Source organism: Polypterus senegalus, chromosome 1 (assembly GCF_016835505.1).
Source record: "Polypterus senegalus isolate Bchr_013 chromosome 1, ASM1683550v1, whole genome shotgun sequence".
NCBI lineage: Eukaryota > Metazoa > Chordata > Cladistia > Polypteriformes > Polypteridae > Polypterus > Polypterus senegalus.
In genome coordinates this window covers 202,320,038-202,347,266 of record NC_053154.1, presented here as the reverse complement: position 1 = coordinate 202,347,266, position 27,229 = coordinate 202,320,038, and the positions used below count along the sequence as shown (strand labels likewise).

The window sequence follows — 27,229 nt, the reverse complement described above, 5'->3', positions numbered from 1 at the left end:
TTTCTTTCACTATCTTCAAATCAGGAACTTTGTTAAACAGAACCTTCCAGATTTTCCTCATCTTGCACCCTCATCCATGCTGGAAAAATATTGCTCAATCTCAAGGACTTAGACTCCATCTCTACAATATATAAAATCATTTTACAATCCCTCCCTTTCAAAGATCCAAGAGGACACTGGGAAAAAGATTTCTCAATTAATATATTAGAAAAGGAGTGGAAAGTAGCAATGCAGAGAATTCACTCGAGCTCCATATGCGCAAAGCATACAATTATACAACTGAAAATTATATATCGAGCACATCATCCAGGGCATGATCCAATCTGCGAACTCTGCAACCTAGTCCCAGCCTCACTGGGTCACATGTTCCTGGCCTGCACCAAATTAACTTTATTCTTGACGAAAATTTTTAATTACCTTCAGACAGCCTTGGACTCACAATCCCTCCTAACCCATTAACAGCTGTGTTTGGGGTTCTTCCAGAGGGCTTAAAGTGGAGAAAGACAAACAAATTGTGATTGCATTCACTACACTTTTGGCACGCAGACTTATTCTGATAAATTGGAAGAACCCAAACTCTCCTCTTAAGTCAGTGGGAAACTGATGTGTTATACTATTTGAAATTGGAAAAAATCAAATACTCAGTTAGAGGATCTGTACAGACTTTTTCAAAACATGGCAGGATGTAATCAGTAATATTTTAAAATAAGCTCATAAAGCACAGAGAATGTATGTATTTAGTTATGTTTACAAGCCTTAAATTTCACGCTGTTTGGCTTGCTGTCTCTCTCAGGGGTGGGGATCGATTTGTCCTTAACTCAATTTTTATTTTTGTAAAAACTTAGATTTTTGATCAATCTTTGATTTGTATGGATTGCAATAAAATTAATAAAAAAATAAAATAACATTTTTGACGGTGTTTCCAGTAATCAAAACCCTTCATACAGTTTAGCACTTGTATGACATTTTAATGTTTTTGTAGTTGGTAGAATCATGATGTGCCTTGGGATTTTTTTGGCTTAAAAAACGTGTGCCGCCACAGAAAAAAGAGTGGAAAGCTATACACCTTTGCTTCTGGCATGCAAAATGTGCTCCGTACCAGCTATTCTGCCTAAAAACTGATGCTGCATTACTTGGGTGGTTATGTTGCGTTTTTTTACATAAATTAGTGAAGATGCTGCAAACTGATATAATTAATGGGGATACTTCTATTTTTGTAGAATTTTGTCATTTATGTTATTGCAGTCAGCACTGTAACCTACATGACAAACTGGCAAGTTAAATACATTTTGGTTTTATTGCCTCTTAAAGATAACATATTTTGTATTTAGTGTGATGCTGATTCAGTCTTCTTACAGAAACATTAAATAAAAAAACGCTCAGTTTTCATCTTCGACTGTTTCTCTAGCATTTCACCAGGACTGCCATAAATCTCCCCACATCCCCTTTCCCTGCCACTCCTCTGCATCTATGTAAATATGCATAAATGAACATATTTTTAACATGATCCCTGTGTAAAATGATATTTTGTTTTTAAGATTCACTAAATTTTGGTACAGTGAACAAAAAAAGTTTCACAATGCTTGTGCAAGCATTCTTTACTGGCACAGTGTATCCCACTGAGTTTTCCATGCAGATTAATAATACATTTTATTGATATAGCGCCTTTCCCATGCTCTAGGCACTTAGAGAATTTAAGAAAGGACGGCAGGGTATACAGCGTATAGCATTGTACAAAATAAATAAATAAATAAAGAAGATTAAGACAGTAAATTCAGAGAGAGCCTAACCGGCAACAGAATTGCTGGTCTAGCACACACACACACACACATATACAGGTTACATGAGCATCTCGACATAGAGGTAAACTGAGAGAAGGGGAATGAAGTCAAGTACAGCTAAAAGCCTTCTTGAACAGATAAGTTTTGAGTTGTTTTTTAAAAGAATAAAATAATTCATGGAGTCCGCTGACCTGATTAATTTCGGTAGGTCATTCCAGAGTCTGGGCGCTATACAGCTGAAGGCCCTGTCACCCATGGAGTGTAGATTAGTGTGGGGCACAACAAGATTACCAGAATTGGAGGACCTTAGTGGGTGGGCAGGCACAAAGTGATGGAGAAGGTCACTGATGTAGTTTGGCACGAGGTTATTTAAGGCTTTGTAGGTTATTTGTAGGATTTTATATTCGATTCTGTAAGACACAGGGAGCCAGTGAAGATGGAGCAGGATGGGTGTGATGTGCTCGCTGCTGCTGGTTCGAGTAAGGACACTTGCAGCCGAGTTTTGAATAAGCTGGAGCTGTGATACAAGATTTGAAGGGGTACCTGCCAGCAGCGAGTTACAATAATCGATGCGGGATGTGATAAAAGCATGGACAAGTTTCTCAGCGTTAGAAAAGGAGAGGAAGGAGCAAACACAAGATATGTTACGGTGGTGAAAGTAACAAAATTTCTTAATGTGATTTATGTGGGCGGAATAAGAAAGGAAGGAATCAAAAATGACACCAAGATTCTTTGCAGTAGAGGCAGGTCTGATTAGATCACCACCAAGATTGACTGAGAAGGAGCTCATTTTATTAAGTTGCATTTTAGTTCCAATTTTAAGGAGTTCAGTTTTGTTGCAGTTTAATTTTAAAGAGTTCTGCTCCATCCAGGTTTTAATTAAACTAAGGTTGTGAGCTGAGAAAGCTCTAATGAAGTTCCACTTTTAACATTGAAGTAGAGTTGAGTATCATCTGCATAAAAATGATAGCCCAGTCCATAGCTACGAATAATATGGCCAAGGGGAAGCATATAAATACAGAAGAGAAGAGGGTCGAGGACAGAGCCCTGAGGAACTCCTTGTGTGACTGGCGCTAAGCTGGATATGCTGTTGCCAAAACTAACAAACTCTTGCCTATCAGTCAGATAGGACTTGAACCACTGGAGGGCAATGCCAGAGATACCCAGCATGTTCTCCATTCTGTCAAATGCTGCACTGAGGTCTAATAGAATTAATATGCTGGTTTGTCCAGAGTCTGCTGCCATAAGCAGATTGTTGGTTACCCGTAGCAGAGCAGTTTCACAGCTGTGCTGCACCCTGAAACAAGACTGAAAGGGTTCCATCAAGTTATTAGTGGTTAAGTAATTGGTGAGCTGGGAGGCTACAATACGCTCAAGAGCTTTTGACCGGAAAGGTAAGTGGGAAATAGGCCGGAAATTGTTAAGATTGTCAGCATCAAGACCAGACTTTAACATTGGGGTTACAGAAGCGATTTTAAAAGTGAGCGGCACAGAGTCGGTGTCAAGGGATGAGTTTATTATTGTTGTAGCAGTCGTGATTATGGCATGAAGGCAGGATTTAAGTAGTGTGCTGGGGATGGGGTCCAGTACACAAGTAGTCGGTCTCATCTTACAAAGCAGGTCATTAACAAAAGCAGATGTGACTGGTGAGAACTTAGAGAAGGAGCTGGATGGAGTGGGAACCAAGGTTATTATAGTTAACGAAAACTAAAATCAAAACTGAAACTATTATTAAAAAAACATTTTCGTAAACTGAAATAAAATAATTAACAAAACCGAAATGAAAAACTAAAACTAAACGAAACTATTAAAGTAGCTGGAAAAACTAACTGAAATAAAATAATAATTTACTAAAATATTTGTAGTTTTCGTTTTTGAATGAATATTCTTGCCGTTAGTCTTTAACCCTTGTAAGTTTAAACTCTAAAACAGAAAGTCATCCACCACGAGCCGCCCGCATATATTCATCCAGTGAACGGCAGCTGGTGAAGGAGGCGACAGTTCACACAGCATTTGCGGTGACAGAGCAAGCTGAGTGCTTGGTGCATAAAGCATGTGAAATAGAAAGCGATTTGCGTGCAGCCTTTCTTTGTGCTTTTTGTGTATCAAGATGTAATTCAAATGGCTGAAATCAGAATGTGCTGGTCAATAAAACGTTTACCATAGAAAAATCACAAGTGAGTAACGTTTCAGTTTATTTCTCAGGTGTCTGCTATTTGTTGACAGCAATTTACCTGCCACTTAGCACAGGAGAAATCATTTTTACTTTCTCATATACGAAGTATACAGAAAGTATAGTAATCATGAAAAAATTCGACCTTGATATTTTGATGAATCTTGACGTTATAGACTAACAAGTGTCCAACAATACTGTTTTTTGGAATTGCGTGTGTGCACGTCTCTGTGCGTGTGTAAACACGTTATCTCAAAAACGTGTACTCAATGTAGTACTCAATGTATCTTTACTTCTTAAATGTTAATGTTTTACTGTTTAATAATTTATACACTTCTTATATATCATTCAAATTCTCTTATGGAAATGTATTACTGTTAATAATTAATACACTTATTATATGTTCTTCAAAAAAGGATGAAATTCGGCATGTGGTTGTTACACCACAATTGTAGATCTGTATTAACTTTTGGGCCAAATCCATCACCCAGAAGTGGTACTTTATCTGAACACATACTCAATTTTTTTTATTTATACAGCTGCAGAGTCCGATTTATTCAACTTTACTTTTTTAATAATTGTATAATATATTATTAATTTGATTTGTTGTTGATGGTAATGTACATAATATTAAAATATAATCATTGTCTTGCAGTTTACTCCTCAAATATCCATCCCCATATCTGAGTATACAAGAAAATGAGGGAGACCACTCCGGATTTTAAAAATAAAAGCGGCCGATCGAGAGACTGACTAGGTCTTCATACAAGATCAGCATATTGTTACTGACCAATCACTTTTGCTTTAAAAACATTGTTTAACAACGAAGCGATACAAACAAAGGTAGAGAGTCTGACAAGTAATGAAAAACTACTAGTGGGTTTTTGTATTTATTCCATATTTATTAATTTATCTTTTTTAGTTCATATTCACAACTCAAAATCCCTAATATTGTGAAAGTAATCCATTACCAGAATATTTTAAAATATTTGTCTCCCTTTTTCAATGTTTTTCTCTCTCTCCCAAAATAGATAGTTGAAATATCATATTCTTTTTGTTTTTAACATCAGCCTTATCATATATATTGCATACCAGGGATTTTTCCTGCCTTGCATCCAAACCTGCAGCGTAGGCTCCAGGTTTTCTGAAATCCCTCTGGATAAACAGGTTTAGATAATGTATATATTGTTCCTAATCTCAGATGCTGTCTCTGTTGTTTTGTGCCTGTCCGTACTCTTATTACCTGCTCTTGCCCTGCTCATTATGGGTTTACTGTTCTTATGGTGGGCTATTCAAGACTCACCACACTTAACCTTGAAACTACATGATTATTGTTCTTTGTTTCCCTCAATATAGCTAGGTGGGGTCTGCACACTGATTCAAGTCTAAGAGCCCTGTTCTTCCTAAGCCCATGTGATTTTCATGAGAAAATATTTTAAAAATTATAAAACTGTCTAAAATTGTTCATATTCAGTGTCTAGTTTTGATTATGCTTGTTTTTATCAGACAAAAATAAAACCAGATAATAAACCAGGCAGTATAGTAAGCTTCCACTAACATTAAACTCATATCCAAATCTGTTAAGTGTACAGTTTTGTCTGATTGTGACACAAATCTAACTCCGTAGGCTCCATGCCATAATTACTAAAACTAAAACTGAAACTAATATATATAAAAATAAAATAGAAATGTCTTTGTGAAATAAAAACTAAACTAAAACTAAAAATACATGATGAAGGAAAACTAAAACTAAACTGAATTTCCAAGTAAGGTCAGAAAAAATATAGAAATAAAAACTAACATAAAAAGGCAAAACTATAATAACCTTGGTGGGAACGCAGGGAAAGATATAAACAGATGATGTATTTATGTTAGTTGAATTATTTAGATATTTAATTTTGTTACGGAAAAAGTGGAGGAAATCCTCACAGACTTCAGTAGAAGAGGTAGTTGGGTCAGATGCAGGTTCGAGTAGTTTATTACCTACAGAAAACAAAACCCTTTGGTTATTATGGCCACTTCCTATTATTCTGCCATAGTAGTAACCACACAAATCATATGCACAGTTTCTAAGAGCAGCCTTTGCAGGCCTTGCCATGTTAGTGGGGGCCTGCTAGTGAAGCCACATTTCCTTAACTGGTACAAAAGAGACATCAAATTACTAAATACTCTAATATTAACCAGGTATATTGGACTTAATGACTTAATAAAAAAATAAATTGTGCATATCATCTGACTGGTTCTGTCTTGGAACTTGAATTTCTTTGGTGTTGCAGAGTCTTCATGCTTTTCTTATATTTGTTTTTTGGACTCTGGATTATATTAAGTTTCCACACCAGTTATGAAGTGCATCTTACATTTCTCCCAGTTTGCATTATTTAACTTCTTGAAACATTGAATGGAGTGATGTTTCAAGAATCAACACTCTGGATACGTGACATGCTTGCACCTTGCTCATATGTATTTGGTCATGAAGAATGTAATCCGTTAACCCATATGTAATACATGTAATGTTTTTTATCTTACACACCATCACTCTTTGTAATGAATATTATATGAGAATCAAAATTGGCAGCATTTTCTTCTCTCAACCCATATGTTGTATTATCTTTATCAAACTTGTATCCCCATCCTCTAATGACGGAAGTCTCAGCACCTTTCATAATTGGGGCATATTTAGGGAAGTAATCTTGGTACATGTTGACTGCCTATATTGTTCTCTAGTTTTGCCAGTTCAGTGATGATGATAATTTTTGTTTTTTGGTATCTTTATGGACCTACTTCAGAAATAAGAAACCAATGCTATAAACTCCACATAAAGGAAACTTATAATTTACATATTTTAGTACATAATGGCTACATTTAGCCTCTAATAAAATAGGAACCGTGCCTGCTCAGCACTTGAATAGACATTTAAGATTATTTCTGTTGAAAATATAGATAGGATTCTAGGCAAAAGATATGCCTTTCACAGCCAAGGACCTTTTCTTCATAGTTTAAGTAGTGCTTCTGGATTCCTTAGAGTATGGAAGAGAGGTTAAATAAGTTGGTATTTTGGATTTTAATTGAAAAGAACAGAATTCCATGCTTGGCGTGGTAAATACTTAGATTTTTCGCTTAGAATAAAAAAATCTTAAAAAATGAAAATGCAATGATGCTTTGTGGGTAAGTCTACTGTCTTGTACATTAACATCTTCATATTTAGAAAAAATAATCCTAAACAGGTCTCTGCAGAAGAAGATTAAATGAGACTTTAGACAGCAGAACTTGTATATTGTTGCTCTTCCAGAACAGTCGGTGGGAAGCAGTTTATGGCATTTATCACTGTCATCTTCATGAAAATGTCCAGAGAGAATTTAATGAACATTGTATAATTAACTAGGGTCACACAGAAAGTCTCGCCCTAAGACCAAAAGCAGATTATTGTCAGGTTGTATTGCTTCTAAAATAAAGAAATTAATAAGAGAGCTACAGACATAAGAATTCACGTTTTCTCATCCTATCAGTAAACGATTAATTATAATCTGCATGTACTTGACTAGAAGAGCAGATTAATAAAGGTGAAAAACTATTCCATTATTAATCATTTCTGTAGTCTTTTCTGAATTACCCTTAATTGTATTAGGGATTAATAATTTAAAAAGGTAAACCATCATAAATATTAATTTTCAATTTTTGGCATGTAGGGAGGATCCTGGATCTTAAAACTGGCACTGTGAAGAAAGAGGGTCAGCAGTCATCAATGAGGATGTGCATGGGATCTAGAAGATCTTTCATTTGTCGTATGAGGTATTTTTATTTTCCTATTCAGACTGTACATCTTGTGTATGTATCTTATAACATTTCTAGTGCTGCATTTCAAGATTGTCCAGTGAACCTGTTATTAATACTTGGATATTTCAAGTATTTCAAGTGCTTATAATAGAGACCTTTCTGTATTTACTGTTATAAACCCCAAAGGCAGATTAATAACATTTATAGGAACTTCCCTGTGACTCATTAAGCATACAGTACACCATATGCATTTACTAAAACTCATAAAGAAGGCATAGAAAATTTGAACAGTTGAACCTTTTTTTAATACTAGGAAAATATATAAAACAAAAACTATTAAAGGAAGAAAAAATTTACTTACTAACATGTCCAGTTATCTAGATGTAGAGTATTTTTTTTTTATCTTTACTGCTTCGGTTCTGGTTTAGTAGAATGTATTCATTTTCAAACCCTAACTAAGTATGAATATAATCAGAGATAACACTCAACAAATAACACTGTACAGAAGTTATTTTAAAAATTATTCCAACTCCAGATAAATGAAATAATAAAGGAAACACAATTTTGTCATAGCAAAAAACAGACCATAGTAAAATGCACAGTTGTGGAAGATAGTGAGAAAATTAATAAAATCTGAAATACAGAGTTACACCCTTGAGAGAGAGGGTAACAATATTAGTGCAAGATAAATTTCTTATTGAATATTGACATTGGTTTGATGTTTGGCTGTGATCAGATGTTCAGTAACTTATAGGACAGTCCAAATGCTCCGTAATCTTTATTTGTTCTTTATTTTAACCATTACTCATTTCTCCAGATGATGCACTGGGCTCATACTTGTATTCATAATCTTGCTAGCTCTAACTTGGTGCACTACGTTTTAAGCACCAATCGTACTACCAAAATAGGTTTGATTAGTCATGTATCCTACAGTTGCACTTTTGCCTATATGCTTTAATGCAGGTGGGCCTTCCCATCAGCTTATTCATCAGTCTGTTTGCATATTTCTCATCAACCCGCAGAGTGTATGCTCCCTGGAAAACATTGATTCATCCTGCCCATGTTATGTTTAGCTTTTTTTCAATGAGACTTATATTTGTGTATTATTCCAGTCATACCTTTTCAGAATAATCATATATATCTATCTATATTAACACATCACACAGATTAAATATTATGAGTCTTATTAATAAACCGTAACAAGCACCATTTCATTTACCCACATATCTTTGGAATAAAAAAAAAAATCAATCGTATTTGAAAAAACCCTAGCAATCATTAGACAATCAATAGACATATGATGATGACGATGAAATGGTCCCATCGGGTTACTTGGAGTTCTGCTGGAAGAAACTGCTCCTGAAGCAGATGGAGTGAGTGGTGAGTCTCTTGTAGCACTTCCCAGTAGGCAGAATTGAAAACAGGAGGTGAGCTGAATAGCTGTCATCAGAGATGCTAAATTCAGCTTTTCTCAGCCATCTGGTTGAGTAGATAGTATGAAGGTCAGCCCCAATGGTTTTAGAAGTTATACTGACCTTTGATGGAGTTCACCATTATGCCATGTCTGGTTACAAAACCACACTGTGATGTATTCTGTCAGGATATTTTCAATTGCACAGCGATAAAAGCTCACTAGTGATATGGTTCCAACCCTAAAGCTCTTTAGTCTCCTGAGAGTTTTTGAGTAAGCACATGATATTAACTGACCCCGAAAGGGACAGGACACCTAGGAACCTGGTGTGTGTGTGTGTGTGTATAAAAATTGAAAAGAAAAGGAAAAACTCTAGTTGAGAATGATTTGCTTTAAGCCCTTTTTGGCCCTCTACCTCTTACACACCAGCTATCCAAGTATGAATAAACAACAAAGGCAAACCAAAAGAACAAATATTTTGATGGAAACTGGGGTGTCAGTAAACCTCAAACCTTTAAACATAACACCATGAGTCCCGAGTTCAAATAGGTTTTATTAAACACACCGCCACAAAGCAACAGAAACCCACAAATGTACAAGTTTCTCTCTCCACAATACCTCTCCATGTCACTGCACTGCCCTTCTCCAATCGAGTGTTGCTCTATGTCCTCCCAGCTGCAATTTGCCTGGATAAGGGAGTGCGATCCCTTTTTATTATGGGCCCGGGTGTACTTCCGGTGCCATTGCGGTCCTGTAAATTGGGAAGCGTATCTCACTACTAGCAAAATACCTGCGCCCTGGAGATAGTGTGTTAAAGAAGTTATGAAAAAGAAAAGGAAACATTTTAAAAATAACGTAACATAATTGTTTTGTCACTGTTATGAGTGTTGCTGTCATATATATATATATATATATATATATATATATATATATATATATATATATATATATATATATACACACATATAAGTATATATATATATACACACAGTGTATATATATATATATATATATATATATATATATATATATATATATATATATGTGTATATATATGTGTATATATATATATATATATATATATATATATATATATATATGCACACATTATATATACAGTGTGTGTGTGTGTGTGTATATATATATATCTATATATATATCTAATATCTATATTAGACAAGTGCAAACACGGGACCCCTTTTCTACACCGCGGCAATATTATAATAATAAGGCGATTCACACTTTCTTTTCAACGTATACGATTATTAGGTCGTCGGCTCGGATTATGAAGACACGCGCACGAGTGGAGGACTGACAGTGCCATCACAGCTGATTAATGCCAGGGACGTCTCACCAGTCTACACAAGACCCACCGCGACTGTCCCCAAAAGGCGATCATAACGTCAGCGAACACCTCTCTCTATACTATATAAAAGAAAAGGCAACTTTCCTTTCTTTACACCTTTTATCCCAAACCAAAGCCTTTCTCTCATTAACACTGCAGAGGACACAAAACTAATTTTCTTTAATTGCTGGTAATGCCGGTAAGGCACATTACCAGAGGCAGAAATTTGAACGTTCACATAGAAAATGTAATTTCTATACCACAGCCGTCATGTAGCGCCATATTTTATTATTTTTCCCTTGCACTCAATGACCAAAGCTATACACACACATATAGACACATATATATAGCTTTTTGTGGAGCAGTGACTACAGCCTCCCAGACACTCTTCAGAGAGGTGTATTGTTTTTCTACCCCATAAATCTAGCGTTTAAGAAGTGCCCACAAGTTCTCGATAGGGTTTAGGTCAGATGAGGAAGGGGCCATGTCATTATTCCTTCATCTTTAAGGCCTTTACTGGCTGGCCACGCAGTGGAGAACTTCGATGCAAGTGATGGAGCATTGGCCTGCATAAAAATCATGTTCTTTTTCCTGTATCACTGTTTGAAGAAAGTGTCTTCGAAAAACTGGCAGTAGGTTTGGGAGTTGATTTTGAGTTCATCTTCAATGCAAAAAAAAAAAATATCTATATATGTAGATATATATAGATATATATAGATATATATAGATATATATATATATATATATATATATATATATATATATATATATATATATATATATATCTATATATATCTATAGATATATAGATAGATATCTATAGATATATAGATAGATATCTATAGATAGAGATATAGAGAGATATATATATAGAGATATATAGGGAGAGAGAGATATCTCTCTCTCTCTCTATATCTATATATATATATAGATATAGATCTCTATATCTCTATCTATATCTATCTACTGTATCTCTATCTCTCTCTAGATATAGATATAGAGAGAGATATCTATATATCTAGATATATATATCTCTCTCTCTCTCTCTCTCTCTCTCTCTCTCTCTCTCTCTCTCTCTCTATATATATATATATATATATATATATATATATATATATATATATATATATATATATATATATATATATATATATATATATAAAAAATAAAAGGCAAAGCCCTCACTCACTGACTCATCACTAATTCTCCAACTTCCCGTGTGGGTGGAAGGCTGAAATTTGGCAGGTTCATTCCTTACAGCTTCCTTACAAAAGTTGGGCAGGTTTCATTTCGAAATTCTACGCGTAATGGTCATAACTGGAAGCTGTTTTTCTCCATTTACTGTAATGGAGATGAGCTTGAACGCCGTGGGGGCGGAGTTTCGTGTGAGATCATCACGCCTTTAACGTAATCACGCAGTACATAGAAAACCAGGAAGACCTCCAAAAGCTGAAGAAAACATGCATTATATAATTGAGAAGGCAGCGAAACAATAAGAAGCGAGCGAGTGACATATACAACCATATTCATGAGTTCTGCTACTTCGGAAACAAAGCACGATGTAAACCTAAACTTTAAATTAAGTTCATAGACAGGCTGCCGCTGGCATTTGTAATTTAGTGCCTGCCCATATAAGGCCGTCTGTCAGTGGCATTCCAATAGCAAACTCCCACTAAATATTCACGGGTGAAGGACTGTGCTTTATGCAGAGGAAGATGAGATGGTCAGGGTGGTGTTTGACACAAACTCAGTGAAACTGCGAGAGAAAGTTTTTAGTGCCAGGACTATGGTAACATTAAATACAGCCATGGACATAGCGAGATGGCACCAGCACAGCTGGGAACCTTCGATGTATGTACACCGAGTGGCTCCGTGAACTGGCGCAGTGCACAGATAAAAGCAACAGTTCCAAAGAGCTGAACAAAACCGAATTACACAATTGAAAAGGCAGCAAAAATATAGGCGTCTGATACATACAAGCATATTCATAAATCCAGCTACTGCGGAAACAAAGCACCGGTGGAAAAGTCAATGTCCCGCTAAAGGAAGACAGTGTAAAAAAAACCCGTGCATGCAGTGTGTCAGGTCTCAGATAAAGAAGACGAGCTGTTTATTGATGCAGTAAGAAACGAATCGATGAGTGAAACCTGTCATCTTTACAGCGATTGACAAACACGGAATGTAACTTGAACACAACACATCCTACAAATACAAACCTGATTGAAAGAAATAATGATAATCAAATCCTTGATGACAGCAACACTCAGTAACACTTTCGCAAAACAAATACTGTATATTGACAGTCATGTTACGTTATTTTTAAAATGTTCCCTTTTCTTTTCCTAGCTTTTTTAACACACTACTTTTCGCTCACGTCGCGGGGTATATATATATCCGCTCTACATACTCGAATAATGGATACTTTATTAGCCATCAATGATTGTTTTGGTAAAGCCATACTCAGTGTATTCATTAGATGAGCGGTAAAAAAGTAAGAGCGAGGGGAGGATGACTCATTGAGGCATGCAGGCTGTAGTCTTGGCGTCAACTCTATCTGAATTGCTTGCGATCACATTTGAAAAAATATATCTTTTCAAGTTCTATTTAGTCCATATGTGTCAAACTCAAGGGCCGCGGGCCACATCCGGCCCGGCATGTAATTATATCCGGCCCGCGAGATCATTTTATATACTGTATCATTGTTATTAATTGCCCGGGTATATGAAGCGCTGGTAACACAATAAACTACAGATCCCATAATGCAGCGCTTCAGCTGCCTTGCCGAACACTTACCGCGTTAATCAAGTCTACCTTATGATGCTGCAAGTTATTGCGAAGCTACAGTTATTGCGCACTGAGTTTGCACGGCGTTTTGAAGAACAAAAAACGTCCGTCTACATGCGGCTCGAACCTTGTGCATGTTTGGTAGCACATATCTGTGTGAGAAGCTCTTCTCAGTGATAAAGACTAACAAAACAGCACACAGGAGTCGCCTCACTGATGAGCACCTGCAATCCATCCTGAGAATCTCCACCAAACAGAAACGAACTTGTTGCCAAAAAAAGATGCCAGGCGTTCAGCTCTAAAATGACATATGAGCAAAGACAACTGAATGATTTGATTTGTTATTGCTGAAAGGAACACATTTTATTTATATTTCCAGGTTTTGTTATGCAGCATGTTCATATTTGAATTTGTATAATTTTGACAGGATATATTTTTATGGAGAGCAAAATATTATAAGTTGTTTAAGGTTTGAGTTGATTTATTCACGAATAATATTCCTGTCTGTTTTTACCATACCTACCAAAGATATATTTCTGGCGACTAAATAAAAATTCCTTCTTTTTAAAATTTAAATAGAACTTGAACAAATACGATAGTTCATAATATCCACGCAGACTTGCGTAAGAGCGGGAGTTATCCGTTTTAACAAGCAGCGTATTGCACTGATACGAAATAGCTGTGTGTGTATATATGTAGATATGTATGGATATGTATATATATGTTTGTTTATATATATATATATATGTGTGTGTGTGTGTATGTATGTATGTATGTATATATACTGTGTGTATATATATGTATATATATATATAATGTGTTGTGAACCTCGCCCCGGACACAGACAGGCAGACACGTTAATGTCACCCAAGCGCATCTTTATTCATCTTTTTCTCTTTTATAAATCCGCTCACCAACCCCAACTCCTTAGTCCAGGCCAATCCAATGCCTTCTCTTTTCTCCTTTTCCTTTTCTCTCTCTCTCTCTCTCTCTCTTCTTCCCACCGCCTCCTTCCTCCTCCAGACGTTGCCACTCTTCCACCCGACTCTTGTTGGCGACTGGAGGGAGGCGCTATAGGAACCGGATGGGCTCCAGCTGCTTCCGGCAATCTCCGCGGACACACCCCGTGTGGCGGAAATGCCGGCTGCGCGCAACCGCCGGGTGTCCCTGTCTTCCCCGGCACTTCCTGGTGTGGCGGAAGTGCGGGCTCCCGGAATAAACAGGCACTGGGGCGCGCAGCGGTGGCCACGGGTCCCCTACAGGGCTGGGCTTCCAAGCCCTGTACCCGAGGCCCCTGCATAACCAGGACGGCGCCCCCACTCGGTCTGGAGGAGGCACTCACCCTACTCTGGTCCTCCAAAGCGTCCCGGCCGGGCTCCAGCCCCAGCCGAGGACCGTCTGGATAAACGGCATGGGGCTCCGCCTGGCGGTGACGCGGCCCCCTACAGGGTAGGGCTTCCATGCCCTCGACCCGTGGCTCCCAACAGAACCAGGACGGGCGCCCCCTCACGGTCTGGAGGATGCACAAGCCCTACTCACGTCCTCCTGGGCGTCCCGGCCGGGGACCACAATGTATTTATGTATGTATATATGTATGTATATATATGTGTATATATATGTGTATGTATATATGTGTATATGTATAGATATGTATATATATATATATGTTTATGTGTGTGTATGTAAATATATATATATATATATATATATATATATATATATATATATATATATATATATATATATATATATATATATATATATATATATATATATATATATATATATATATATATATATATATATATATATATATATATATGAGCAACACTCATCACTCACAACAGTGACAAAACAATTACATTGACAATCATGTTACGTTATTTTCAAAATGTTTCCTTTTCTTTTCATTGCTTCTTTAACACACTACTTCTCCGCTTTCTTGAAGCGCTTGGTATTTTGCTAGTGTAGATATATATAGATATAGATTTTTTTTGCATATATATATATATATATATATATATAAGTATCCCTGAGACTTATTGCCATTGCGAAGCAGAGCCTTACTGGAAATTTGAGGCATTTGAATTGAAATGGGAGATCAGAGGGTATAATGGTGATGCCAGGAATACATTCAGAGTGTGGCACTATGCTGTTTTTTTGTGTAGCTGCCTTCACACAGCTTCTCCGCTGCTTTATAAACGAATGCCAAATAAGGCCATCGTTTCTCCTTGCTTCGCGGTTCTGTACTGTTTTATTGTTTGTTTATTACGATTCTTATAGTTATTGTGTAGCTATTCGAGACTTTCTTTACTGTTCAGGTACCTATTTCCCTTATTTAATCCGCGGCTTGTACAATATTTTTTGTTTATTATGATTATAGATATTTATTGATTCCCTTCTTTAGCTGACTGCCTGCTCATATAAGACGCTCTGCTGTTTTTTTGTGAAACAGCCTTTACACAGCTTCTCCGCTGTTTTATAAACAAACAACATATAAGGCTATCCTTTTTCCTTGCTTCTCCAAGGAAGCTGCCTTTTTTTATTTAATCCACGGGTTCTCCGCTGTTTTATTGTTCGTTTATTACGATTGTTATAGTTCTCTTTATATAGCGTTGTCAGTTCAGCACTCCGGTTGTAATATGACGAAGCTGCGCAAGCTCACTCTTGAGAATGCAATATATAGTTGTCCAGGAGAAAAGCAATCTTGCCTGAAATCAACGGCAAACTTTTGTAGGGTCTGTCCCTGAGACTTATTACTTGTCATCGCGCAGCAGAGCCTTAATGGAAAGTTTAGGCATCTGAATTGAAATGGGAGATCAGAGGGTATAACAGGGATGCAAGGAATACATTGAGTGTGGAGAAACTCTAGAGACAGTGTGTGTATTAACTTGTGGATTTTTTTGTGAGTATTTAGTGGCAGCGTGACGATGTTGGTTCCGCAAGACCGCGTTAGCTGTGGAGCTCAGTTCGGAGCATATTCTTTTCCTACCTTGTCAATTGTGTAATACATTTTTTGAACAGGTTTGATGCATGGAAGTGATCACTCATACTGCGTTCAGTCAGTTCACATGAGCTGCTCTCTTGTGTGATGTTGCGATGTCCACGGCATATTACAACTACATTCTACAACAAGTAGGAGTGGTTTGAACCATACAGTGAATAGAAAGAAGTATCTTACCGCTACATTAAATAAAAGCACTATTTTTCTTCAGCCTGTTTCATCCACGCACATTCCTATTACAGTGATAACCAATGTATTTAAAATTCTGTACAGTACACGCCCAAAATTTGCGGGGCTTATGTTACTGAAGCACCTGCGAATTGTGAAAAACCGCAAATTTTGGATGTGGTTAAAAAAATGCCTATTTGTATAGTTTAAACTTTAAATATGCCCCCCAAAAGACTTTAATTTCAAACTCTGCTTAATACATTACCTAAAAATAATGTAAAGGTAAACCTGTATACTGTACTGCTGTGTCTCCCGCAGTGCTTGAATGTAAAATACTGATGTTACTGCTATATGTACTGTAGTTCATGCAAGTGCTTTTTCATTGCCAGAAGCCTTAGAAGGTGCAGGGCCTTCCAGTGGCATCTTGAGGCTTTAACCCTTAAACTGCCATGTACTTGGGGGTTGATGCATCCCTGGACGCCAAATACATTTTTGCTGCACTTTAATTAAACGTCACAATTCACAACCAAAAAAAAGTATTAAAAAAACTACTGGAACATTATGTACAAGGTGCAACTGACACAGTAGATGAAATTCAGTAAATCACCTAGCCAACTGTGCTTGAACTGGCTGCACTCAAGCACACAGAGGTAAGCGCTGATGCTTTCAGGCTAGTCTAGCGCATCGGCTGAATTCCAGAGACAGTGAGGCTGCAGGGTGTCACGCTTTGGTCACAGAATAGCACAGAAACACTGTAGATTGTAGAGACAGGAACTTTATTCAAACACTTCAAACAAACATGTCTTTTTCAGAAGTAAAATGAGCTCAGTATGCAGTTAGTTCTCGATTAAGGAATAGACAAACATCATAGGGGAGCACAACCCCCAACAGGAGCAGAGGATGTCTGGGGGAGGAGAGAGAAACCAAGCTATCAACCAAAAAGGACAGGTGCTGTTCAGGCTTTAAGTATGCGTCGTGCGAGAAGCATATCACGCAGCAGAGCAGCTGCAAGTAAGGAAGCAATGTGAAAGTAGTCTATCGGCTTTTTTTAGGAGGGGTTTTTTGAGGAGCGCCTGTGTCTTTTAGGAGTGTTTTCAGTCCCCCTGCTCACAAAGGGCTGGCAGTGGTCATGAGCTGGCTGCTCAACGAATGTACGGCACTGACTTTCGGGCTCACAAATGGCACTGAGAAATGATTATAGCCAGTTGTGGTGGTTTAAGGGTTAAGAGGAACAAAATGGAAAACACAAGATATGTATAAAAAGTGTATGATATTTCAGCAATATATTTTGAGAAAGAGAGAGAGATTGAAAAGTGTGAGACAAATATTTTAAAACATAATTCTGCCACCAGATTTTCACAATATCGGGTATTTTTGAGCTGTGAATTTAAAACTTGAAAAAGATAAATTAATAAATACGGAGTAAATACATAAACACATTTTTAGTATTAATTTTTCACCAGTTGGTAGACTGTTCACCTACCTACTACCTGTAGTTGGGTAGAGACATTGCCAGCTCAGGAATTTTACAAGGTTTGTATCGCTTAATTTTTAAACAAAATTTTTAATGCAGAAGTTATTGGTCAGTAACAATATGCTGATCTTTTATGTTGACCCAGTTAGACTCTTGATCAGTGCAGTTTTATTTTCAGAAAGGTTTTCTCCGGTGCTAAGTGGCAGGTGGATTATTGTCAACAAAATGCAGACACCTGAGAAATAAACTCACTTGTGATTTTTCTTTCCTTCTTTAAATGTTTAGTTGACCAGCACATTCCGAACTTAGGCATTTGAGGTACATCTTCATATACAAGAAGCACAAACAAATGCGGCCACTCACTATAATAGATATCAGAATCATATACAGCCTGGAATTTGGCTTAGTGTATGCTACTGTATTAATTGCTTTAAAAGTGCTGTCAATGCTGCTGTTCTTTGGAGAAATTATGTCTGAGTGTAGCGTTTCAATAATTTTAAAATATTTGCACTTTAGCAACAATGATGACTTTGAGAATACCCATCCAGCACCCAAATTGAACATTGATTGAATGTAGCAAAACTTTGGAGAGTGTGCATTATAGACCCCGTTGTCAGCATCGCTGAAAGTCTTATGACTTATAAGGTCAGACTGTCGTGGATACGGTACATCCCTTCAAAAAGAGCAAAATTTGGCATAAAGTTTTATTAGCTTTGTGAATCTAAAACGGGATACATTTGGAAGTCGCTTCTGTATACTGAGACAGGAACACTGTTTGATCCAAAATACAATCAGTATGGCGTTGCTACGTCATTGGTGCTGACTTTGATAAGATGCTCTGCTGGATGAAGGTTACTGTTAACTATGGGTAATTTTTATACTTCACAAAAGCTGTTTGACATTTTTCTACAAAGAAAGACTGATGCATATGGAACAGAGCATCCCAACTGTCATGGCATGCCTGAAGACTTTGGCAAAGGGGTAAAGTGCTTGCTCTGAAATAGAAAGACAAGAACGAAGTGTGTCATCTTAGCACTGTACGCAATGCAGCTACAGTGGTGCTTGAAAGTTTGTGAACCCTTTTGAATTTTCTATATTTCTGCATAAATATGACCTAAAACATCATCAGATTTTCACTCAAGTCCTAAAAGCAGATAAAGAGAAACCATTTACACAAATGAGACAAAATTATTATAAATAGTGCAGGTCAAGAACTAACTTTCTATTCCGTTATGCAGCAAAAGAAATACTACAAAAAGATATTCAAAGTCACTATTTCTAATGGCCACTTCCAACTCCTTGCAACAGTGCCCAAACTCCTCAAAATGGCTGGGTGATCTTCTCTCCCACTTTGGTCATGTGGTGGGTGTTGAGAGCACATCAGCAGGGTTTGGCAGTGCTGTGTTGTCAGATGGTGCAGCAGGGATGTTGTGTGCTGCACTGGCAGGTGACACAACCGGGATGATAGGTGCTGTGCTGTTGTTCTGCGCAGCAGGTGTGTTCAGTGCTGGTCAGCTGTAAGCAAGCAGGCGAACCTTCTTGGTGTGGCTATGCAGATGTACCAGTTTCTTTGCTGTTTTCATATACTGATTTGGCCCTGCAAACTGCATTCCAGGTCTGGATATCCACTTTGAGGCTCTCCCTTTACTGCCACTTCACAACGCCTCTATGATCTGGTGGAACAGTGCATTTGGAATGCATTTCTTATACAAATAAAAAGCTTGCAAAACTGTATGTCATGCAAACTTTACATGCCAGCTTGTAGAACAAATCATTGCCACACATCCACTGTCCACACTACTGCCAAAGAGACATGGTTGACCCAGCACGTTGCAGATCAATCCAGAGCATCTTATTGGTAGACATTTTATTGATTATATACCTCCAACAGAAAAAAATAGAATCCAACTCGTACCTGTGCAGTGTGCTGTTCAAAAACTGATAAATCTGGAAAGAAAATCCTAAAAGAAACACACTAATATTGTCCTTACTGTGACATTGGATTGTGTCTTTCACTGTGCTTTAAGATTTACCACACAAAGGACCTTTGAGATTATATACTGTTTTGGCATTATATTATTATTACAGTGATTATTGTTGTTTTTATTGTTCATTTCATATTTTTATTAATTATTACTATTATTAATTGTATTATTATAATAAGGTATGTAGTAGAGGACAACATGTGATGTAATAGGACTATCCTCTTTCCACCAGTTTAACCGAGGTACTTCTAAAACATTACCTTTCATCCCCTTTTGATCTGTACTTAGTTCTCTGCCTGGTTATTTTTTGGCACTCCCTTCAAACATTTAAACATACCATATACTCCTCCCTCTTGGCAGTAATCCTTTCAGCTTTTTAACCTTTGTTACCTGTGATTTAGTATTTACCTGGTAATAGCAGAAATATAATAAGAAATTATGTCAGTTGTTTTGATAATACATTTTATACTAAAACGTATTATTGTCACCTGGAATTTTTGTAATTTAAACTAACTTTGTACATTTTTTATCATTTACAAACAGGTGTGGAAACTGCACTGTGGATCCAGTCTCACTTAATAGACTAAGTTATGTGAGGAACCGAAATAGGTACCTTTTCTTCTTTAACTTTGCTGAACTTGTATCAGTTTTCATTTCAGAATAATTGTTCACGCCTTTAGATAAAACTGTGTTTGATTTGGTAATTAATTACTGTTAATACTGAAATGGCCTGCGATTCAGAAACGCCTTGTTTACTTTTCATTCCTTTTTCTTGATCTTTCTTATGTCTCTTTAACAGTTAGACATGTCCTGTAATATAGAAGTGAGAGGGGATCATTCAGGCAGATATCTCACCATCTGCCCATAGCATTTACATGAACCTAGGTCTATGCCCCTTCTTCAACATGCAAAATAGAAGGTGCTTATTACCCTATCAATTTTATTCTGTTTCAGTTTTCTTGCTGTTATGGTGTGTTGATTTTACAATAGAATAAACCTTTGTTTTGACATATTCTTGCGTTGACAATTTTAATACCTGGTACATGCTTAAGGTTTTAAAATTCTGTGGGTGGGTTTACATTGTTTGCTGATGTATACCGTGATAGTGAGACAAGAATATCCTTATTGTGTTACAGAGCAGTATAAAGAATAATGAAAGAGCTCTAAAATATGAATGACTTTTAAGATGTAAAAGCCTTTATATATGCTGTGTAGAACATATTAGTAAACAAAATCAAGTAACTATAGTGTGAACCATTTGAACACTTGTGTTTGTGACGTGTAAATCAAGCACCTGCTTTTTCATGCACCTGCATGAGAAATTCTAGCAGTAGGCATTTAATAAAACAGAAATTCTGTTTTAATATATTATGACTTCCACCAGACATTAGAACACAAGCTTCACAACATTTTTTTGATAGCTCTGTATCACATGAGCTCAGTTCTGCTACACAATACCAATGTCTTTATCTGTGTTCAAATGCAAAAAGGGAATTGTATAAATGGTACATCTGAAACCTCAGGCCTCCTGACCAGCCATACTGAGTAACAAGGAAAGAAGGGCCTTGGTCAGAGAGGTAACAAAGAACCCAATGGCCACTCATAACAAATCTTCTAAAGTCTTCTGCTGAGATTGTAGAAACCTGAAATACAGGCCATCTTAGCAACACTCAGTCAATCAATCTCCCGCTTAGAGTTTGCTAAATGGCATTTAAAGGACTATGAGAGCACATGCAAAGATTCCGTGGTCTGATGAAACAGAAATATAACTCTTGGGCAGATCTCCAAGAACTATATCTGGTGAAGACCAGGCACTGCTCATCACTTGCTTAATACTATCTGTATGTTTGTAGTAACATTAACTTGTGTGTAAAATTTTGTTTTACTGCTTTAGCTTTTGATTTTTTTTTTTTTTGTGAGAATGTTTGCGCAGCCACGTGAAACAGCCTTGATCTTAGTCAAAAGATGTATTAAAGTTTCGAATGTTTAGTATCCTGTGTGGTTTAAAGCTGTTTGCTCTGTCATTATTTGTACCTTCTAAAAATGTTTTATTATCTATATTTCATAGGAATGGCTTGGGCGTCACTAAGGAAGGGGATCTGCAGTATGTTGTTGTACACTGCACAGGGTATATTAAATCCTGGCCTCCAGCTGGTATGAATTTCAGAATTTTAGCAATTAAGAAATGCAGCATAACCAGCAGTTACATATTCAGAATAAATGTTAATCTCAATGAACATAGGACTGTGAAGTATGCAAGTAAAAAAAAAAAAATGTGTACCTTTATACTTTTACATTTTGTAATCTTATTTTGTTTTTTTAGTCTGATTCATTACTAAAATAATGTTTATATAGAAAACCAGCCCTTAAGCTCCGTTTCCAGCCATGTCCATGCACTTAAGTATAGGTGATCTTACCAAATGCAATGCTGGATAGGCTCAAGCAAGTACTACTAATTTAACATCTTAATTAAAGGCTCATTCCTTTTTTGTAATTAAACAACTTCTAAAATTCTGTTATCTGACTCTTAGAATTTGTCTTGTCATAATCAATTTTGATGTACAATATATTGCAGAAAGTGTATGTAGGTGCAGGTATCTGGCTGTCCTTAATGTATTGTATATAATACAGCAGTCTTAGCTGCTCATTCCACAGGACTCATATATGGTGTTTTGAATTTTTTTCAACAATGACTTTTGTAATTCATATTCTGTTTCTTAACATTATGAGGAATTGTGTTTATCACATTTCAGAGTATTAGTGCAATCTTTAATTAAAGATTTGTTGAGTACTTTGTAAAATTTATCTCTTAATGCAGATTGACAGATGAACCATACACCTATCGTCAGAAACTTTACCAAGAATCTATTTGGTTCAATTGTATTTGCCTTCTTGCTAAATATTAGAAACTATCACCAAATTTTGTAATAAAGTGCCATATTTCTGGATGGTACTTAGTAACATCATTAAATAAAATTATCCAGACACTGCAATTCAGTGCAAATCTATGTTAATTTTAAATGCTGCACTTTTAATTTAGAGATTTGTTTTATTTGAAAATCAACTTTTAATTAAATTATGTTATTTGTGTATTTTTAGGTGTTTCTTTGCCAGATGATGAGCCAGATAACAACCAAGGCAGCAAGTTTTGTTTGGTGGCAATTGGAAGGTTACAGGTGCGCTCTAACATATTAATTAGTGTCTAACAAAAAAACATACAGCTAATGATTTTTTAAACCTATGATTTTTAAATTCAACTGATCATTTTCTGTAAGTGGTGCTTCATGTTGTAGTACCCTTGAACCTCTATAGGAATTTGATGAATATTTTATGTAGTTTTCCTGTTGTATTTGTATTAATCTGTCATAAGAATTCATCTGTGTGCTAACAGAACAACAATTATGTTGCTCATGTCTAATCTGAACACAGTTTCTAAATACAAAATTAGTCTCTGCAAACTCTTTTGTGCCCTCTCCATGTAAAGTCGCCAACATGAGATTTTAAGTAGCCCACTTACATTTCCATGTTTGTCCAACTAGTAATAAATAGTAGGATCTACCAATGACATTATTCCCCTGTGTTTGTTTTCCTTGACTTTGTTGTAAAATCAGTGTTGTGCATCCATAATAATACATATTTTTAGTTTCCACAAAGACATTTAGCTTCAACTGGAAGCCCAAAAATATCTTGCAACAGTTGTATACCTTTCAAAAATGCCGATATGATATATATGGTGTGTACTATCCACAGTTTTTAACAATCAGAACATTTAGAATAGCATGATGGTGAATCCTCTGGTAGTTCATCCCCATCCAATTTTTCAAACCTAGTCACACAGTGTGACTTAGGTACTATACTTGCTGGTGTCTCTTTCAAGGTGCATACCCATCTTGTGGAAACACATGTTTACCCTAGATGTGGAATTTCCTGAAAAACTTTGTTGTATTTCCAGTTGCAGAGTTCTTCTTGTTTAGCAGTATCAAAGGACAAGTCTTGGGTCTTAAGCATATCTTCATGAAGGTGAAAATTATTTTGCTATTTTCTTTGAGCTCTTTGTTAATGCCATCAACTGTAGATAATTCATCTGAATCTTTAGTGCCGGGTTCAGTGCACCACAGATTGTACCAGTTTGTTTATTTTCCTCTGGCTTTCCCTGCACATCTGAAGAATTTCTACTTTATGTTGGATTCCACTCTCTCTCTCTCTCTCACTGTATATTGGTAGGTTGCCCTCATTTCAGTGCAACATGTGTGTTCTTTAAAGATTGCTGGATATATCCTCATTTCCTCAAGAACAGTTTCTCTGTAACTATTGCCACCCTCTGTTTCACTATTTGTGTTGGTGAAAGACTAGTTCGAATGAAGACAAAAAACAAGACCACTGTTGCAAATGTGCTTAGTGCTTTTTATTTTAAACAATCTAAATAGTGAGGTGCAGATCTTCAATAAATTAATAATTAAAAACAGTGCTTGTGAAGGATAAAGTAATTAAATAAATTAGTAATATTATAAAAACATGTTAACGAAGGATAAAATAATACATCCATAAATAGATTAAAATCAGTGGTAAAATACAGTTGGGATCAGTCCATTAAAAGAACATTGAACCTCAGTGCATCCTTTCGGAATAATGCCTGATGTACTCACACCGACAAGGTCTGTTTAGCGAGAGGAGATGTCTTCCTGCAAGCAAAGTAAACAGTTATCTGTTTCACGTCTCCTCCGCAATCCCTCAGTGTTCATAGGGACCCTTATCCCACTAACAGCCCTTGGCTTCTATGGAGTCTCTGAAGTGGTTGGTCGCTCCTGCTCCTCTGCAGCATTTAGCAGGAGCGACCCTACTCCTAGAGTACCGATGTTTCTTATGGGACATCAGCCCTGACAACTTGCCCCTTCTCAGCAGCACCATCTTTGCCACAATCCTAATGCTCTTCTTTTCCTTTCATTATCTTAACCTCCAGACCCTTTCCTTTTTTTTTTTTTTTTTTTTCCCTCCCATTTATTTATGAAATTTTTTCTGCTCCCGTCTCAATACTACTCAGGATTCTTTATACTCCAGTGGGTGCAGGTGCCTTAATTATGATCCCCAGAATGCTAATGAGGAAACTGGCTGAACTGAGCTTGTCTGCACTTGAATACACGACCAGCCAACTTTTCCCATTAACACTATGGGACTGCTTGGCTTTGCTACTGCGCACATCTACAACCTACAGAGCCGGAGTGTGCTGTTTTTCATTAAAAACCTGCTCACTGCCATGGACCTCTTACATGAATCATACTTACAGTCACTGTATATTTTCTCTGGCGGTCCATGAATACATATCCATGAATGGATAAAAAGCTTTACAATTTCAGAAGTCATGTTTAAAGTTACAGTGCCTCCTACAGTCTAATGTGTAAAACAATCAAATATATGGAGATGACTCATATTTCAAGTTGATAAAGGTCCATGGCAACAGTCTCATTATACCTTCAGGTCAGCTGCAAGCCCATGACTGCTTTAGGCTTAGGCTTGCTGTACTTCAAGCATGTCTCAAACATGTTCGAAATTTGCTCTAAGTTGGAAATGCATTCAGTGTCATCATCACTGCATCACCACAGTTTCTGTAGTTTATCAGCTGAGGCATGTCCAAACTGCCTGTGAAGCTTCAATGTCATTTTTTTTTTTACTTCTCCTCGTTTCTCTTATGCTTTTGTGACTGCCAGTGTTTCATTTTCATGATAGACATCTTGCTGGTTCTTATCTAGGATGTTTATACAATAATATCCAGGGGTAGTCAATTCCCCTTTAGCTGGCTGTTTACACATTACTGCCTTGTCATATTTAATGTCAATCGATGTTTTATTTAATAGTAAAGAAATGTCTGCATTGATTACTTCTGTTTCTATATTGCATCTGGTTTGTCCAATTTTTTGCTTGCCTGTAAGTTTTCTGGAGCACACTACTTGACATGTAAAATTTCTAAATGAGTAAGTCTAAGTATTAAGAATATTTGGGTCAGTGCTGCTAATTCATACTGTAACTCCATGTATTCAATAACCTATCCTTGTCACTCACTTGTGTGGAACTGGATGTTCTGCATATGTTAAAGTGTTTTTTTTTCTTAGTTCTTCCACTTCTCAAAGATTTGCAGACTTGATTGATTAGCAACAATAAACTGGCCCGTAATGAGTTTTTGTGTGCCACTGCTGTCATGTTGATGGTAGTTTTGTCTTGTACTTAATGCATTATCCTGAACAGGTGCTATATCAGATTCAGTCCTCCATCAAAACTTTGTCCCTTTTTACAGACTTGTGTTTTGTCCCTGGTGCACACTTGCTAGCATAATTTCTCTTTGCTAAGAACACAGATTCAATCAAAATACCTTTTCTTATTTTCACATTGTGATGTCAGTAGCTTATAAACTATGGCGGGTACAAATGCAGACCAAAGCCACTTTGCTTTCAGATTAAACTCCTGGGAAAACATCCACACATTCATAGGTACACCGTAGTATGATGTTTGATTTTAAAACTAAAACCAAGAAGTTTATTTAATAAAATAAATCAGGAACCCGCCATCTATTAGTGCTTTGTAAGAACTACAGAAAAGTGTCTGTAAACATTTAAATGAAAACACTGACGTGGAGATTAGGCAGCAAACCACATTTGCTTTTACTTAACTCTTTGAGATGTTTAATTATTATCCTTTCTATATGCATGTATTTTTTTATTTGGTAGGTTGTTAGTGTGTTGGTTTTTGGTACAAAGTCCCAGACATCATCTGGTGTTTTGAAAGAGCCAAGATGAAGATTGAGATCCCTGCTTCAGTGTAGAAGTCATTTGAGTTGAATGTTTGGAAAACAAAAATAATCATGTTGTATTTTACAGGTAACGAGCTGTCCAAGTAACACTGATATAAATACTGCCAGTTTACCTGTTGAATTCATCTCTCGGCACAACCCTGAAGGTATTTTCACATTTGTGGATCATCGTTGCCTTGCTACTGTGGGATACTCTCCTCAAGTAAGATGGATTTTATAAAACAGCTATTACTTTATTTATTAATTTATGACTTTTTTAAAATATTTGTCCAGTGCTAACATTATAATTGAGTAATTTGCTTCCATTTACATATTAAATAAATTGCCCTTTAGCCATATTCCTGATATCTTAATTGCGGAGGTTGAATGATTTAAGCAATAATTCTGTTTTTGCTTGTGGTCAACAGCTTGAACCACTTTTTGGAAATGTAATTCAGTCTTTTTTCAGCATCTGTGTTAGGTGATTGTTTTCTTAATTCATTTTTTATAATAACAACCTTTTGTATGTTTTGGTCCCTTAGACTTGCT

At 36.6% G+C, this 27,229-nt stretch overlaps 1 protein-coding gene across 3 annotated transcripts in view; it reads left to right on the top strand.

Moving 5' to 3' along the window:
- LOC120538020 (aryl hydrocarbon receptor nuclear translocator-like) overlaps positions 1-27,229 on the top strand; it is a 139,201-nt gene that overhangs the window by 45,010 nt on the left and 66,962 nt on the right. For all 3 annotated transcript variants that reach the window (XM_039767402.1, XM_039767391.1, XM_039767382.1), the window contains exons 7-11: positions 7,641-7,743; positions 20,443-20,508; positions 21,968-22,053; positions 22,999-23,075; positions 26,769-26,903. In XM_039767402.1, coding sequence (XP_039623336.1) covers positions 7,641-7,743; positions 20,443-20,508; positions 21,968-22,053; positions 22,999-23,075; positions 26,769-26,903 — 467 coding nt within the window. The remainder of the gene's footprint in view (positions 1-7,640; positions 7,744-20,442; positions 20,509-21,967; positions 22,054-22,998; positions 23,076-26,768; positions 26,904-27,229) is intronic.